Below are 15048 nucleotides of genomic sequence, written 5' to 3' on the forward strand. Positions count from 1 at the left end.
AGCTTGTGTAATTTCACTCCCTTCGATAGGACCACGTGCTGACTCCCAAATCTTTTTATCTTCTATTTTTCTTCATTCCCACATACACATTTCTCTAAAAACGTCTATATGTTAGATGCAGCCTTCTGGACACTGCATCCACAGGTGAGCTCTAATTGCACTTATTGCGTTGCACTTAAATTATGGATGGATCTCAGGTATTGATTACAGAGGAAAATATTTGTGGGTTAAACTCCTAGCGAAATCTTCCTCACTGAGGAATAAAATTAATTTCTGCATGATGTTTTTTTCACTTGATAGTATATGGGCAAATTATCTTATAAACGTTTATTTATTCATGTCATAAGTAGGCTTACATTAACACTGCAATGAAGTTACTGTGAAAATCCCCTAGTCACCACACTCCGCGCCTGAGGGAGAATTTAGAATGGCCAATGCACCTACACAGCACATCTTTGACTGTGGGAGGAAACCACAGTACCCGGAGGAAATCCATGCAGAGACGAGGAGAATGTGCAAACTCTGCGTAGACAATGACCCAAGGCCGGGAATCGAACCTGGCTCCCTGGCACAGTGAGGCAGCAGTGCTAACCACTGTGCTGCCTGTGAGTGGATGATTTTACGCCACTGTCTTTTTTTTCATGGTTTTAAAGATGTAGCAATGGTTCAATATGTTGATTTTAAAGTGAACCTAAAGCCTAGTTGGCAAAGAGGATTGGGTGGTGTATCATTTTGTCTTACTCAAGAGGAAGTGCTTATTGTCTGAAATATCAACTTCCTTTTTACAAACCATCCCGAAGAGGTTCTTGTGCTCATGGAATCAGGGGTCCTTGTTAATTCAGAATCTGCACAGAAAAAAAATACATTGAATAATGTAGGTTATGAGACTTCTTTTCTAAGATGCTTGTGCTATAGAGAATGTAGTTTGCATGTGGAGAAATGAAAATAATGGGTAGCTTGAACCACAACTTTAAAAAAAATGTACTCTACTTAACCCAGGTACAGGGTTGAGAGTTCTGCTGTTTTGGTTAACTTTTGTCTGTTTTCTCCTTTGAAGGAAGTTGATTTGTGCTTAAAATTACTTTCCTGCCTGAAACTTGCAAGTGTAAACATAAAAACTCCATAGTCTAAATTTAAAACACAGGTAACAGGAAGTGGAAGTCAGTCTTAGCTCTGACCACCTATAAAACAACAGAATTTAGGACAAGTGACTGACAGACACTATAACTTTATTCTAAATTTGCTTGCAGGCACCAGTTCTGTTCGTTTAAGTCACTTTTAACTAAAGAACTTTAGTTGACAATAGTGAATAAACAGAGCACTGTTCAATCAGAAAACCAGTAATGCAGTTGTGTGCTATTTTGTTTCTTGTTGAGGTTAGGGTTCTTCAGCATGAGAAACAATCTAGAACAGATTTTTACTGAAACAGTACCCTGTCTTGGAGTTTGTCATACAAGAAATTGAGACGGTAATTCTGTGCTGAGAAACTTCAGGTGTTTAACATGAACTTAGGACCAGAATTAATTATGAGCCTGACTCCTGCAGTTCTTGTACAGCTCTGGAGTATTATGCATTTTCTTAAAAAATGGACAGGGAGCAAACTTCAACACATTGAGTAATAACAAAGAATGAAGTAGTCTTGTTACAACATATGGGCTTTAGGAAGAGACCACACCTGGAAAGCTGTGTGCAATTTTGATCTCCATGTTTATGAAAGGATATATTTGCATTGTGGGGAGTTCAATAGATAGGTTGCTGGGTAGGAGGGGGGGTTCTTTTATAATGTTGAGGCTGAGTAAGTTGGGTCTTTATTCACTGGAGTTTACATGAATCAGAAATAATCTCACTGAAATGCTCAACATTATGAGTAGGTCTGACAGTGGGGTGTTTCCCCTGGCAGGTGAATATCGAACCAAGGATCACATTTCAGGATAAGGGGCCAATCATTTAGGACTGAGATTAGGAGAACTTTCTTCACTCAAAAGGTTATGAAGCTTTGGAATTCTCTACCTCAGGGAGTCGTGGATGTGACATCATGAGATAGATCGATTTTTGGTGTCTTAGGGGATTGGGGGATATTGGAAGAGGGCAAGAAAGTGGCATTGAAGCCCAAGATCAGTCATGACCATATTAAGTGACAGAGCAGACTCAATGGGGCTGAATGCTTGCCTCCTGCCCCTATTTCTTATATTTTTATGTTCTCGTACGAATCTATTTTTGGCTGAAATCCATGATTGAGAATCAACTAAATTAAAGGATTGCTCCATACTTATGACTTCAGAGGAACAGTGATAACTTTCCTTGTTCTATGGTTTAGCTGCTGGATTGAAATTTTGGCTATTGGGAATTGGTGGTGTAGATTCTCCTAACTCGTCGTCAGATGCATTTGTGTTAAATAATATGATGTGTTCTGCAAGGAAACTGTAATTAATGTCAGACTACACATGTTTTATTTTGTGTGCAAGTATGAGAGAAAGGTTATTTGGAAGGATGAATATGCCACAGTCTTGTGTATTGTTATTTCACATGATGTACAGTGAAAACTTGGAAAGTATACAGGCTTTCAGGTAGTTGTGTGTATCAAGAACTAACATTGTCCACATTGTCTTCCTTATGGCCCATAGGTTTCACATATGATCAAAAAATACAGCAGAGAAGAGGGCCATTCAGCTATCGTATCTTAGCTGGCTCTTTGAAAGAGTTATCCAGTTAGTTCCCTTTCCCTTCTGTTTCCCAATCACCCTGTCAATGTTCCCCCCACTATATACCATTAATTCAGAGCGCGTTAGTAATATTTTTATTGAATAATATCACAACGTTCATTTTTAAATTACTCAAGAATAGATTTATTGCTGTGTTTCATTGGCCTTATCCTGAGTACTAAAAATATGCAGAAATAATTTCTGCAACTGTTTCATGACTGGGAAAATTTACTGTGTGTTTAAGACTCTTCAAATGGCTTAAAGAGGTGGTTCTTAAACAGGATTACTACTACTAGGTACTTAACACCACTCAAGGTAGGCAGAGTAATGTTTTCGTCCCTGTTTGTCAGTCTGTTTGATTGTAAGCAATGTATCTTGATTACTAATGGCCAGATTTCAACAAAGCATGGTACATTATAGGGTATGGCCTACAGTGGAAGTACTGATTAGTTTTTTAACAAATTAAATTTTGTTAATTTAATTTGTTAAAAAGGTATGGATCCAGATCTAGATCTTAGAATTTTTTAAAGGATGTATTAACTTCGGGTGATAGGGCAAACTTTTTGTTTTTAGGATGTTGTTTTTTGTTTTAGAATGTTGTGGATTGTCTCAGTTGTTGTATTGGAATTTATGACAACTGTCAAAACGTGAGCAGAATTTTCAGAGCAGGTTGTTGGTTGTGGATTAACCTGAAGTCTTCTCAGTGAGATGGAAGCTCTTAATAGAGTCATTTCTTTTTTTGACTTTGTAGCTATAAAGCATCAACCAGGGAGGGAAAAGCCTTAGGGGAAGTTGTGTAATTCCAACAGCATTGAATTAACACACACTGAAGTGATATGCATTCTGCCAAATGCCCACTCACTATATTAACTTAATGTTTAGTTCTATTCAAGTGGTGGACAATAACTGGAGATTCACGTGTGCTCCTATGTATAGCAGCAATCTGAAACCATGCTGGGTTTGGAAGTATATGTTTGTAATGAGCCTCCATAAATAAATGTTTCAGTGTAACAATTAGCTCATTCTGTCATTCATTGCCTGGTTGTTCAGATAGTAATAGTATTGGCTGAATAAGTGCAAGTTTAAGCTGTAGAGAGAAAGAGATGCATACTGCAAGATTCCTCAGGTGGCACTATATTCTTGATCTGTATTTAATTTGTTTTGTCCTGCCTTCATTTTATGCTCAAGCAAAAATCAAGAAAGGGCAATGTAATCTGTTGTATTAACAGCACGAGAAGGAAGATTTCATGCATTTTTGGGAATATGCGTCAAAACTAAAAATCCATCAGTACCCCATTGAAGTATATTCCAATTATCATTTCCTGGAACCCACCTTCTGCAGAAAGTAACTCATCTCCTGACTCCCCAAGGCCTGTCCTCCATCTACAAGACACACGTTAGGAGTGTGATGGAATACTCTCCACTTGCCTGGATGAGTAAACTCCAACAACATTCAGGAAGTTTGACACCATCCAGGAAACAGCAGCCCACTTGATTAGCACCCAGTCCATCATCTCAAAATTTCCCTCCATCACAGAATGTATACCATTTACTAGATGTACTGCAGCAACTCATCAAGGCTTCTGCAGCAGTGCTTTCCAAACCCGGGACCTCTACCACGTAAATGGACAAAGACGGCAGATGCACGAGAGCACCACCATCTGCAAGCTCCTCTCCAAGCCATTTGACTTAGAGCTATATCACCGTTCCTTCCCTGTCTCTGGATCAAATTCCTGGTACTCCTTTCCGAACAGCAATATCGGTGTACCTAGGGCATATGGACTGCAGTGGTTCCAGAAGGCAGCACACGACCATCTCCTCAAGTGGAATTAAGGAAGGGCAATACATGCAGGCTTACCCAGTGACACCCACATCCCACAAATGAACAAAAGTATTTAGATTATTGTCATATTTTAATATCATCCTCAGAATTGTAGAGGGTATTTGTAATAAATTTACTCTGATTGTTAGGCTGAAAAAAAGGTAGAATATTTTCTTCCACTAACGTTTAGAAACTTAAAAGTGTGTTTGGTCCCCTGAAAATTTTTTTTATGGTCTTAAGTAGATGACACCTCCCAAACCAGTGACGTCTACCACCTAGAAAGACAAGAGTAACAAGTATGTGGGAACATTATCACCTCCAAGTTTCTCTCCACCACGCATCATCTTGATTTAGACATACATTGCCATTCCTTCATTTCCACCGAATCAAAATTGTGGAACTCATCTTCTTAACATTGTTATAGGAACACCTTCATCATTTGGACTTCAGTTGTTTTAAGAGGTGACCTTTTCAAGGGTAGCTGGGGTTAGCAATAAATGACCAATAATGATCACGTCCTAAGGATGGATTTTTAAAGTAATGAGCAAATACCATTTTTGATCATTTTTTTGGGTAGCGGAAGACTGAAGATATTTACATGTTCTGAGTTTACTTAGAAATAAACTTAGTCAAATCTTTTTCCTTTAAATGATCAGTTTCTTACTGTCAAAGAGTTGAGGCAATTTATCACATTCTTGTTCTGTTGTTTATCTTTTGTATTAATATGCTATTTTTTTCCTCTCTTTCACTTCACAGCTTTGATCAACTAAAAGTTGCTGCAAATTTTTTGAGGAAGCAAGCAAACAAGAAGAATGAGGGGAGCTTAGCCTATGTGAAAGGAGGCCTCAGCACATTCTTTGAGGCTCAGGATGCTCTCTCAGGTAAAAGTCTGCAAACCTAATCAGATATTGCAGTTGAGCTGCATTTAAAAAGGAGAAGGGGAGAGGAAAATTCACATGTAGGGTAAGATGTCAGATGATGTGCAGAATGTTTAAGTGGAAAATTGGAGATGGTTCACTTAGATGAACTGGACTGGATGGGTTGCATCCGAGGATGTTGACTGAGGGAAACAGGGTTGGAAATTGCAGAGGTACTTGCATTCATCATGCAATCCTCTTTAAATATGGGCTGGTACTCCTGGGACTGGAGAATTGCAAATTGGTAGGAGAGCTTTTAAAACAACTATCTGGGACAAAATTAGCAGTCACTTACATATGTGAATTAATTAAGGAAAGCCAGCACATATTTGCTAAAGGCAAATCGTATATACCGAGCTTGATTGACGTTTTTGATGAGGAAACAGAGAATTGACATGGTGTACATGGGCTAACAAAAACACTTGATGATGTGCCACGTAATTGTCTTGCCAGCAAAGTTTAAGCCCATGTGATAAAAGGGACATGGCAGCATGGATATAAAGTTGGATAAAAGCAAATTATTGTGGATGCTGGAATCTGAGACCAAAAGAGAAATTGCTGGAAAATCTCAGCAGGTCTGGCAGCATCTGTAAAGAGGGGAAACAGCTGACGTTTCGAGTCCAGATGACCCTTTGTCATGTGGACTCGAAAGTCAGCTCTATTCTGTCCTTACAGATGCTGCCAGACCTGCTGAGATTTTTCAGCAATTTCTCTTTTGGATACAAAGTTGACTGAATGGCAGGGAACAGAAAGTAGTGGTGAAGTACTGGAGTTTTTCATTGTAGAGGCAATGTATGTTGAGGTTTCCCTGATCTCTGTTAGGGAGCTATTCTTGATTTATTAATGACCTAGAGTTGGGTGTACAATTTCAGACTTTGCAGAAGATACAAAACTAGAATCTTAGAATTGTACAGTGCAGAAAAGGCCCTTTGGCCCATCGAGTCTGCATCGGCACGTGTGAAACACCTAACCTCCCATCTAATCCCATTTATCAGCACTTGACCCATGGCCTTGAATGTTATGACGTGCCAAGTGCTCATTCAGATACTTTTTAAAGGCTGTGAGGCAACTTGCCTCCACCACACTCCACCCTTGTCTCCACCACCAGGCAGCGTGTTCCAGACCTTCACCGCCCTTTGGGTAAAAAATAGTTTTCTGCACATCCTCCCTAAACCTTTGGCCCCCTCGTGTACAACTTGTTGAAAGCAGAAGAACAGCTTGAGAAAGTGGTCAATAAGGAATATGGGATCCTGGGCTTTATTAATAGAAGTATATACATTAAAGCAAGAAGTTCATCATAACTATTTACAAGACACTAGTTTGTTCTCAACTGATGTATCCAATTCTGGGCAATAGACTTAAGGAAGGTTGTTAAGGCTTTGGAGAGAGTGCAGAAAAATATTTATGGGAATAGTTCCAGAGATGAGCGAGTTTAGTACATGGATAGATTGGAGAAGCTGTAATTGTTCTCCTTAAGAGCAGACAAGATTGAGAGAAAATTTGATAGAGGCGCTCAAAATGATGAGGGATCTAGATATAGGGAAGCTGTTCTTATTGACAGTACGGTCGTTCATCAGAGGGCACCGGTTTAAGTTGATTGTCTTGAAGAACCTGAGGAAACACTTTTTTATGCAGCAAGTGGCTAGAATTTGGGATACATTGCTTGAGGCGGAGGCATGTCCACTCGTAACCTTCAGAACGGGATTGGAAAAGAGAAGACTTACAGGACTATTGGAAAAGGACAGGGAGTGGAACCTAGCTGAGTTGCTGTTATAGAAAGCCGGCATAAACACAGTGGGCCAGTGGTGGCCTCGAGTGCTATAATCATTCCATAATTCTGTTTCAAATATGATGCTGCAGACAATAATAGACTTGTTCTGTTCATGTGATTTTTGTAATTTTTTTGATCTGACATCTTGTATGCTTGCTCAGTGCTTAAAAAGTTGTTAAAATGATGTTAAATTAGAGCAGATGCTGCAAATTCTTCCTTGACAACTGTGACAGTTTGCAGCAGTGCTCTTACTGAAAGCGTTGCTGCAGAAATCCATCACTCTTGTCTCCTTCACTTGTTACTGTTAGTGGGTGGGCAGTGCATGCCTAGTCAATTGACAGTTTGTCACTGAGCCAGCAAATCCTTGTATCCACATGTAGACTATAGTCCACCTTTTGAATAAGCGTGAGCTAAGGGCTAGTTCCAAAGACAGATGAAATAGCAAATGTTGCAACAGTAACTTTGTCATTTGAGAAACAACCATCAATTTAATTCAAATCCTGTTTTTTAAAAGGTAACTGAAAAGGACTACCTTGACTCACAAAGGTCTTTTTAAATTTTCTAGTGCCTATACTTTTCTTTATAAATAACAATTCCAGATTGCAATAACCACTCCATTTCAACTTGGTTTATATATTTCACTATCTGAGGCTTGTAAAGCTGAGTAAACGGACGGGATGTACAGGAGATGCTCTGAAATGCAGACACTTGAGAATTATTAATTACAGACGGCCTTCAAAGCACTGAGTTTTTTCATACAACTTCAACTCATGACAGTCTGTTGCAAATCTGTTGTATCTTGAATTTTGACTGACTCAGGATCACAGGCAATTCCCTTGGGTTGGTGAGGGGAGTGGAGTTCCTTACGCAGCATCCAAAGTGGCAGAGAAACTGCCCTACCTTTGGGACCAATTCCTTGTGAGGTCCTACTCCAGGGAGCGAGTGCTGCTTCTTCTGCTATTGTTGGTGGGTTAAGAGTGTCCCATTCGATAAAACCTGCTGCTTTCTCAGAATGCTGTCACTTCATGCTGAATTGCAGCCCTGAACTCATCAGCTTCTGAAACAAGGGAAACGTGCAATAACAGTGAGAGCACCCACTCGTTCCTTTCTGCCTAATACCGGGTGGCACGGTGGTACAGTGGTTACTATGCTGCTTCACAGTGCCAGGGACCCGGGTTCGATTCCAGTCTCAGGTTGCTGTCTGTGTGGAGCATCTCCTTGTGTCTTTGTGGGTTTCCTTCAGGTGCTCTGGTTTCCTCCCACGATCTGTAGATGTGTGGGTTAGGTGAATTGGCTATGCTAAATTGCCCCTTAGTGTCAGGGAGATTAGCAGGGTAAATTACATAAACTAATGGGGAGATGGCCTAGGAGGATTGTTTTCTGTGCAGACTCAATGGGTCGAATGGCCTCCTTTTGTACTGAAGAGGTCCTATGATTTCAATGATTCTATTCTAAAATTGTTCCTTGGAGCTTTAATAAACTGGTGCAACCTGCCAATACATCCTAAGATTAAGGCAAAATACTGTGGATACTGGAATCTGAATCAGAAAATGCTGGAAAAAGTCAGCAGATCTGACAGCACCTATGGAGAGCGGGGTTTCTTCAGGTGGTCCAGTTTCCTCCTCCAGTCCGGAGATGTGTGGGTTAGGTGGATTGGCCATGTTAAATTGTCCTTTAGTGTCAGGGGGACTAGCGGGGGTAAATGCATGCGGCTACAGGAATAGGGCCTGGTTGGGATTGTGGTCGGTGCAGACTCGATGGGCCGAATGGGCTCCTTCTTCATTGTAATGATTCAATGAACAGAGCCAACCTTTTTAAATCTGACTTGAAGCATTGGCCCTATTCTCTCTACACAGATGTTGTCAGACATGCTGAGTTGCTCCAACATTTTCTGTTTCTGTCAACACGTTCCCATTTTATTGATCTGTGCCATAATGCTGTTGAGTAGAACTGAGGAACACAATTCATTCCTGAAGTTATACTTTTGTTCCGAGTGAGAGTGCTTTCTGAAGTAGAAATTTTGACTACAAACTGTTAATTGAAGAAAGCTAATCACTGGTGTGATCTTAGCATTGTTGCAACTGATAGGATGTTGGTCTCGATCTCAGCTGTTTCTTTTCTTAAAAAGCACATTCAGTAACTAATTTGAAAATAAAGACACCTGAAATCAAAAGGACAGCTGATGCTAATCCCTAAGGTGTCTGTAATTAACAGGTTTATTGTACGTATGTTATTATCTTTACATAAACCTAATTGCACTTAAAAATAAATTGGCTTCACCTGTACAAATAAGAGTTAAAATTACGCACTTTAGCTTTTAAATGAGAATACAGGAAAACAACATGTTTAGGCTATACTTTTTTTTTAACTGTTTTGCCCCAAATAAACTCACATTTGATGGTTTAATTGTCTCGTGGGATCTGGGTGTAGCTGTTTGAGAATAGTTTACTTGCACTTGTTTAAAGTACTGTTTTTTCTCAGGGTAGAGGCTATTTGCTTTACCTATATTTTTTAGGTGGTACACTCTTAACATGTCCAACTTCAACAAGTGTTGTTGGAGAAATGTTAGCCCCTTTAAAGGGATTGTACATTTATTTAAAGGGATTGTGCATCCATTTTAGTGTGGCAGATCAAAACCCCGTTTGGAGCCTTGAATTAATTGAGTTTCAAAAGGATGGCTTCAGACCATGATCTTCTCAAAAAATGCAGGCATTAGACAAATGAATTTTAATTTGTGTTAAATAACAAATCTGTTTGTTGTGCTCAGCTTTCAAATGCATTTGACATAAAGGCTCAAACTCTATCTTCCTTGATATTATTTGATTTATTCTTCTCATATTATTATACAGTGAAAAGTATAGTTTCTTGTGTGCTTATACAGACAAAGCATAGAGTATATAGAGAAGAAAACAAGAGAATACGGAGTGTAGTGTTACTGTCATAGTTAGGGTGTAGAGAAAGATTAATTTAATACAAAGTAGGTCCATTCAGAAATCTGAAGGCAGCAGGAAAGAAGCTGTTCTTGAGTTAGTTGGTACGTATTGTCAGACTTTTGTATCTTTTTCCCAACGGAAGAAGGTGGAAGAGAGTATGTTCAGGGTGCATGGGGTCCTTGTTTATGCTGGCCGCTTTTCTGAGGCAGCGGGAAGTGTACAGATGGGAGACTGGTTTGCGTGATGGACTGGGTTCATTCACAACCCTTTGTAATTTCTTGCGGTCTTGGACAGAGTAGGAGCCATACCAAGCTGTGATATAACCAGAAAGAATGCTTTCTATGGTGCATCTGTAAAAGTTGATGACAGTTGTAGCAGACATGCCAAATTTCCTTAGTCTCCTGAGAAAATAGAGCTATTGGCGGCTTGCGTAACTATAATGTCAGCATAGGGGGACCAGGACAAGTTGTTGGTGATCTGGACACCTAGAAGCATGAAGCTCTCGACTATTTTCACTTTGTCCCCATTCATATAGAAAGGGTCATGTACTCCACTAAGCTTCCTAAAGTCGATGACTATCTCCTTTGTTCTGTTGACATTGAGGGAGAGATTATTGTCGTTGCACTAATTCACCAGATTCTCTACCTCTTTCCTGTACTCCATCTCATCATTGTTTGAGATCTGACCCACTACGGTGGTGTCCTCAGCAAATTTGAAAATTGAATTGATGGGGAATTTGGCTACACAGTCTTAGGTGTATAAGGAGTACAGTAACGAGCTGAGGACACTGCCTTGTGGGACACCAGTGTTGAGGATAATCATGGAGGAGGTGTCGTTGCCTATCCTTACTGATTGTGGTCTTGAGTTAGGAAGTCCAGGATCCAGTCGCGGAGGGAAGTGCCGAGGCCCAGTTCATGGAGTTTGGAAATGAATTTTGTAAGAATAATGATGTTGAAGGCTGAGCTGTTGTCAATAAATAGGAGGCTGACATAAACAATTAAGAATTTCAGTAGTCAATGAGGATGGATCATTGAATCCCAACAGTGCAGGAAGAGGTCATTTGGCTCATAGAGCCTGACTGGCAACAATCCAACCCAGATCCTAATTCCCGTAACCCCATGTATTTACCCTACTGTTCTCTCTGACACGAAGGGGAAATTTAGGACGGCCAATCAACCTAACCCACACAACTTTGGACTATGGGAGGAAACCAGAGCACCCAGAAGAAAACCTTGGAGACACGGGGAGAACGTACAAACTCCACACAGACGGTCAGCCAAGGCTGCATTAGAACCCTGGTGCTGTGAAGCAGCAGTGCTGACCACTGTGTTACTCATTTTGAATGTTCACTTTACTTCAAAGCCTGTGCATTATATATCTCAGGAACTTTCAGCATAGCAAACCAAGCATTTATTCTGGGCGAATCTTGGGCTGGTAATTATTATTAAAAAATGCTGTGGATAAGTTGACTTAATTGTACTTACGTTGTTTTTACTCTTAGTCCAGAACAACTGTGCATTGTGACCAAGATTACATAGTGTAAGCAAATTAAAGGTTATAAGTGTAACATTGTTCAAATAAACCAAGTTAAATTAACTTTCCAAGTGTTGGATACTCAACCCATTCTGGAGTAGCTCCCAATTCCATTAGCACAGATGATGCAGCTTTATCTCAGACTATACTTTGGGCAAATTAGAAACCTTTGTATAAGCTTCTTTAGCTTTTTGTAGGATGGGATAATTCTGCCAGGAAGACATTCCAAATTTTTTCCTCATTTAAAATCAATGCTGCTTTGAACTAGAGCAGTTTATGAGAGTATGTCACCCTTGGCTTCACCCATTGCAAGACACAGAAACTTAAGACTTTTGGAAGCCTTACAGCTGTTGTCTGAGCCAAAATAAACAGGCTGCCAGGATAAATGGCAGCAGAGATCATGCTTTACCCGGCCTGGTCAGCTGTAGTATTTCCAGTGAAGACTGAAGTTGCAGACCACAAGATTCTGATGAATGGTTTCAGACCACCTCTCCCTGAAGAAATAAAGAGCAGGCTTACACCTAATGGAATTTAATTTGAATTTAGTAATAAAGCTTCTCTTTGTGCTCGGCTTTTGAATGAATTTGACATAAAAGCACAAACTCTCCAGCTTCAGTACATTTTCCAAAAATGAGCTGCTACAGATTTGACATTTCCTGAGGGCGCTGGCAGCAGAACCGCATAGATGTGTTAAAAGATGATGTACAAGTCAATTTAGGAAAGAGTCAATTTGACGTTCCTGAGGTTTCATATAATAATTTAATGTACAGACGCAAAACTAATTTGTGAGAATTTGCTCCCTAATCATACTTTTCAGAATTTAAATTAAAAGATTTTTAATGCAAAGGAGGACATCGAGGTTTCTAAATCTTGAAAGCATCAGAAAGAATTTTAGAAATAAGGTAACTCGAGTTTGGGAGGTTTTTGGCATTGAGATGATCCCTAGAAGAAAAAGGAAGTCGTGTCAGTGCATCTTACTGTCAGGTAGTTTGGTTGACAACTTGATAGTATTTTTACCAATTCGGGCTTGTTGTTACAGACAATGCACAAAAGGAAGTGAGCTTCATCTCCACAGTCAAGCTGTAAAAAGTCAAAGATGAGTCATAGTCATCTTAAACTGACCCATTGTTCTCGGGAATTGCAAATGGCAGTAAAAGTCAATAATTTTGACAACTTAAAAAAAACCCACATTTTTGGCTAATAACATTGCCTTGGCGCATTGTTGTATGTCACAAGTAGTGCGATAATGTATACACCAAGAGCTAATATCCGACTGTTGCATGAATCGTCTTGGTCTTAGGATAAGGGGTAGCAAATTTAAAACAGAGTTGAGGAGAAACTGTTTCTCCCAAAGGGTTGTGCATCTGTGGAACTCACTACCCCAGAGTGTGGTGGATGTTGGAACAGTGAGTAAATTTAAGGAGGAGTTAGACAGATTTTTAATTGGTAGTGGGTTGAAAGGTTATGGGGAGAAGGCAAGAAAATGGGGATGAGGAGCACCTCAGCCATGATCGAATGGCGGAGCGAACTCGATGGGCAGAATGGCCTAATTCTGCTCCTATATTTTATGAACTTATGAATATTTTGCAGTAACATTTTAAAACACTAATTTTATTCTCTTAAATTTGTCTGCCTGATTGATTAGAACTGTCACCAAGAAAAGAGGTGCATAGTCTGCCTACTCCGGGGCCATTAGCAAAACACCATTTTTTGCTGATCTTGTCTCTCTCCCTCCTGCTTTGCACTCCAAGGATGTGGCAGTGTCTCACCCAGAATAATTCTCAACTGATATTCCTCTTTTGCTGAGAAATATGACTTAAATCAGGATCTCAATGAGTAGAGCCAGCATGTTGCCAATATTGTTTCAAAGTGCTGCATGCATCTTGTGCTTTTGCTTTAACTTGCCAAATAGTGCAACAATACAGTGTGAGTAATTACATGAGAACTATTCAATTGCATACTTAGAATCCAAATTAGTCAAATTGACCTTGTGGTATTTTATTATGGTCAGAAAGTTGCATGGAATTAGGTGGTCATGATTCTAATGAAAATAGTCTCCACTAGACTTGCTTTGTTCAGTAAATAGAGAAAAGGTGCTCAAATAATGTATTCAGGTCTGTCTGTCTGCCTGGCTGCCATTGATCTGAGTGGAGATCAGCATCCTTTGTACTGGAATTGTATCCAGCGCTCAAATGTAACTGTAAAGTTAATTACTGGCTGGGAATTGGTTATAATGAATGGTGTGTACTAAATTCAAATCAGTTCTTTGTCTGTATGTTTGTTTTTGGACTGTACCAGTAACTAGTTCCTTTGTGGAATACTTCAGAAATGAATTTCATTGAATTGAAAACATTAGGGCAATAGGTATTTCTTTGTAGTGCATCCACTCCACATTGACCTTGCAATATATTTTTTTGTCTCAGTCTGAGCATTTGCTACAAGTGCTTAGTTGGATTTGAGAAAGTGAGAAGGGAGCAGGCTTGTCAACAATGAGAAAAATGAGCCTGGCTTTGCTGCAAGTAATTTAATGCACCCAGGCCAGTAGAATGTGCACAGAAATCCATTTATTGTAAATGTTAGCAAAATATCCAGAGCAGACGTTGGGGTCCAAAATGTTCCTCCGTTTTAATCCCAAAATTAACGTTTCCTTTTAATTTTGCTATGGTTCTGAAATTATGCTGAAAATAGGAATCAGATGAAATGCTAGCATCTTGTATAATCACTTTGTTGACAGTTAAGAGCATGGACCAGTTGAAAATCATGGATATCTGTTATATTTTGAGAAGATTAGAAGAATTGGAAATGGGGTATTATAGTGTAGTTTGAGGCAGTATTCCAAGAATAGTAATGAAGATATTATGCATTAGTCAATGAATTGTGCTTGCCCACCATCTTTCTATATCGTTTTCTCATGCTAAACATATTTGAGCAAAATGGAGTTTTGGCCAGAATTCTCTAGTCTCATACCACGCTGCCAGCAAGAATGAAGACTTTGGCACTTAGCCATTCACTGCAGCAGGATTGGAGAATCCCAGACGTGGATGAGGTTGGAGAATTCCAGTCTTTGTCTTTTCAGTGGTTCTGATTGTTTTCTTGAAGACTTAGAAAAGTCTATTTGTAAACTTCTGGCCCTGTTTAAGGCTACACAAATCTATCAAAGATTAGACGGTCTGTAATTTAACTATTTAATTTAGAAAGCAATTTAAGAACTGATTATGATTTAGTTTAGTACACTATGTGTGAATTTGCACTAATGATGTGCTGTTGGTTTATAAATCGAAAATAATACACACTGCTCATCTAATTAATTACACCTAATTAGAATTCAAATGTCATGAAGTTCAAGTGTGAAATTTGAGTGGTTAATATA

The 15048-nt window shown here is 39.4% G+C and overlaps 1 protein-coding gene across 4 annotated transcripts in view; it reads left to right on the forward strand.

The window, feature by feature from the left end:
* Positions 1 to 15048, forward strand: part of exoc2 (exocyst complex component 2) — a 262605-nt gene that overhangs the window by 93460 nt on the left and 154097 nt on the right. For all 4 annotated transcript variants that reach the window (XM_080202796.1, XM_080202788.1, XM_080202812.1 and 1 more), the window contains exon 6: positions 5281 to 5405. In XM_080202796.1, the coding sequence (XP_080058922.1) occupies positions 5281 to 5405 (125 nt within the window). The remainder of the gene's footprint in view (positions 1 to 5280; positions 5406 to 15048) is intronic.

This window comes from Carcharhinus amblyrhynchos, chromosome 2, assembly GCF_965287045.1.
Source record: "Carcharhinus amblyrhynchos chromosome 2, sCarAmb.v2.hapA, whole genome shotgun sequence".
NCBI lineage: Eukaryota > Metazoa > Chordata > Chondrichthyes > Carcharhiniformes > Carcharhinidae > Carcharhinus > Carcharhinus amblyrhynchos.